At 52.1% G+C, this 1,977-nt stretch overlaps 1 protein-coding gene across 1 annotated transcript; it reads left to right on the forward strand.

Annotated features, from left to right (window-relative positions):
• The first annotated feature begins 726 nt into the window (after positions 1-726).
• On the forward strand, positions 727-1,674 carry LOC122677654 (olfactory receptor 12-like). Its single transcript, XM_043877850.1, has one exon. The coding sequence runs from the start codon at positions 727-729 to the stop codon at positions 1,672-1,674; it is 948 nt and encodes a 315-aa protein (XP_043733785.1).
• The last annotated feature ends 303 nt before the right edge of the window (positions 1,675-1,977 follow it).

A 1,977-nucleotide genomic window follows, 5' to 3' on the forward strand; every position in this document is an offset into this window, starting at 1 on the left:
CCATAGTTGGGCTGTCCCCTTTCTATGAATTGTCCAACATCTGGACATTGGCAAGAAGCACCCTGAGGTCCTCAATGATGCAGAGAACTGGTCCAGGCTCAAAAAAAGAAAAAAGATGCTGAGTTGGAGCTGAATATCCATCCACAGGGGAGAGAGACAGAAAGCACATGAATTAGCCTGGTGAGGACTGGTCCCTGCTCTGCTGCCAGCTTAAGTAGCAGTGGAACAGTTACTAGGTCAGTCCTGGAACAGAAAGTGCTTAATAATACTTCTGAAATTAATGAATCAGTCAAATAAGGTGCAGAAAACACAAAATTACATACTTGAGCAAGATGTGTAAATGCAACAGCTTAGGAGCATCCTTGAGGTGAAGCAATATTTCCTTGAAAGGAATGAAACAGGGCTGCATTGCTGTTTTACACCAAAGGCTCTCAGCTCAGAAAGACACCTGTGATGCCCCCTCAGATCCTCAGCAACACTCAGTTTTCCATGGAGGGAGGGCTCCAAGCAAGTATATGAAGATGTGAATCAGAGGAATGTTTGCCAGTTCAGGCCAATCTGAGCTCATCTGAAAGCAGAGCTGGGCAGCTGGTGGTCCCTTGGTCAGTGGGCAGTGAGGCACTGAAGGGATCCTGTTCTCCAAGAGAGTATGACCTTGTGGCCTTGACCTGCTGCCTCTCCCTGCCTCCCACCAGCTCTTTGCCCCGTGTCCCCCAGCACAGGGCCATGTCACCCCACAGAAATGGAAACCTCTCAGTGATGCCTCTGCAGGAGTTTGTGCTGGAGGGATTTCAGGGAGGTCCACAGACCCAGGCCCTGCTCTTCACCCTGTTCCTGGCCCTGTACGTGGTGGCCATCCTGGGGAACCTCACCATGATCGTGCTCATCACCCTGGATGCCCGTCTGCACTCCCCAATGTACTTCTTCCTCAAGAACCTCTCATTTGTGGACTTGTGCTACTCATCTGTCATTGCCCCCAAAGCCCTGGCCAACTTCCTGTCCTCCTCCAAGGTCACCTTTGGGGGCTGTGCCACACAGCTGTTCTTCTTCTCCTTACTGGCTACCACTGAGGCTTTTCTCTTGGCCGTGATGGCCTATGACCGCTTCGTGGCCATCTGCAGCCCCCTGCGCTACCCCATCTCCATGCGCCCCTCGGTCTGTGCCCGCCTGGTGCTGGGCACCTACTGCGGGGGCTGCCTCAACTCCATCCTGCAGACCAGCTTCACATTCAGCCTCCCGTTCTGCAGCTCCAACCGCATCGACCACTTCTTCTGTGATGTGCCGCCTCTGCTCAAGCTTGCCTGTGCTGACACTACCATCAATGAGCTGGTCTTGTTTGCCATCTGTGGCCTCATCATCGTGGGCACCACACTCGTGGTCCTCACCTCCTACGGCTACATCACAGGGACCATCCTGAGGATGTGCTCAAGAGGAGGGAGACACAAGCTCTTCTCCACCTGCGGCTCCCACATGACAGCCGTGTCCCTCTTTTATGGGACTGTCTTTGTCATGTATGCCCAGCCGGGAGCTGTGCAGTCCATGGAGCAGGGCAAGGTGGTCTCTGTCTTCTACACCCTGGTCATCCCGATGCTCAACCCCCTCATCTACAGTCTGAGAAACAAGGACGTGCAGGATGCCCTGTGGAGACTGGGGCAGAAACACACAGCCACGTGAAAGAGGGTGACCAGAGAGACAGTGTCCTGAGAACATAGCAAGAGGGTTTTAGGGGAGGCACTGGGTTTTGTCTGAGGAATACATTCTTCATTCATGCAATTCATTTTTTCACCCATTTCACTCAATCCTTTGTGGAAGCACATGTTGGACCACACATGCAAGTCTGAGATGCAGAGATGGATAATGCCACTGAAAAAATAATGGCCCATGATGGGGCAAGATTCTAATCTCGAAATCTGGATAATACAGCAGGCAGAGTAATGAGCAGAGTATTGAAACAACGCGTGTATTCCAGGTTCAACG

Source organism: Cervus elaphus, chromosome 20 (assembly GCF_910594005.1).
Source record: "Cervus elaphus chromosome 20, mCerEla1.1, whole genome shotgun sequence".
Classification (NCBI taxonomy): Eukaryota; Metazoa; Chordata; class Mammalia; order Artiodactyla; family Cervidae; genus Cervus; species Cervus elaphus.

Bases quoted from the DNA above. Each gene is read 5' to 3' on its own strand.
- LOC122677654 (XM_043877850.1), top strand. From the start codon at position 727: ATGTCACCCCACAGAAATGGAAACCTCTCAGTGATGCCTCTGCAGGAG.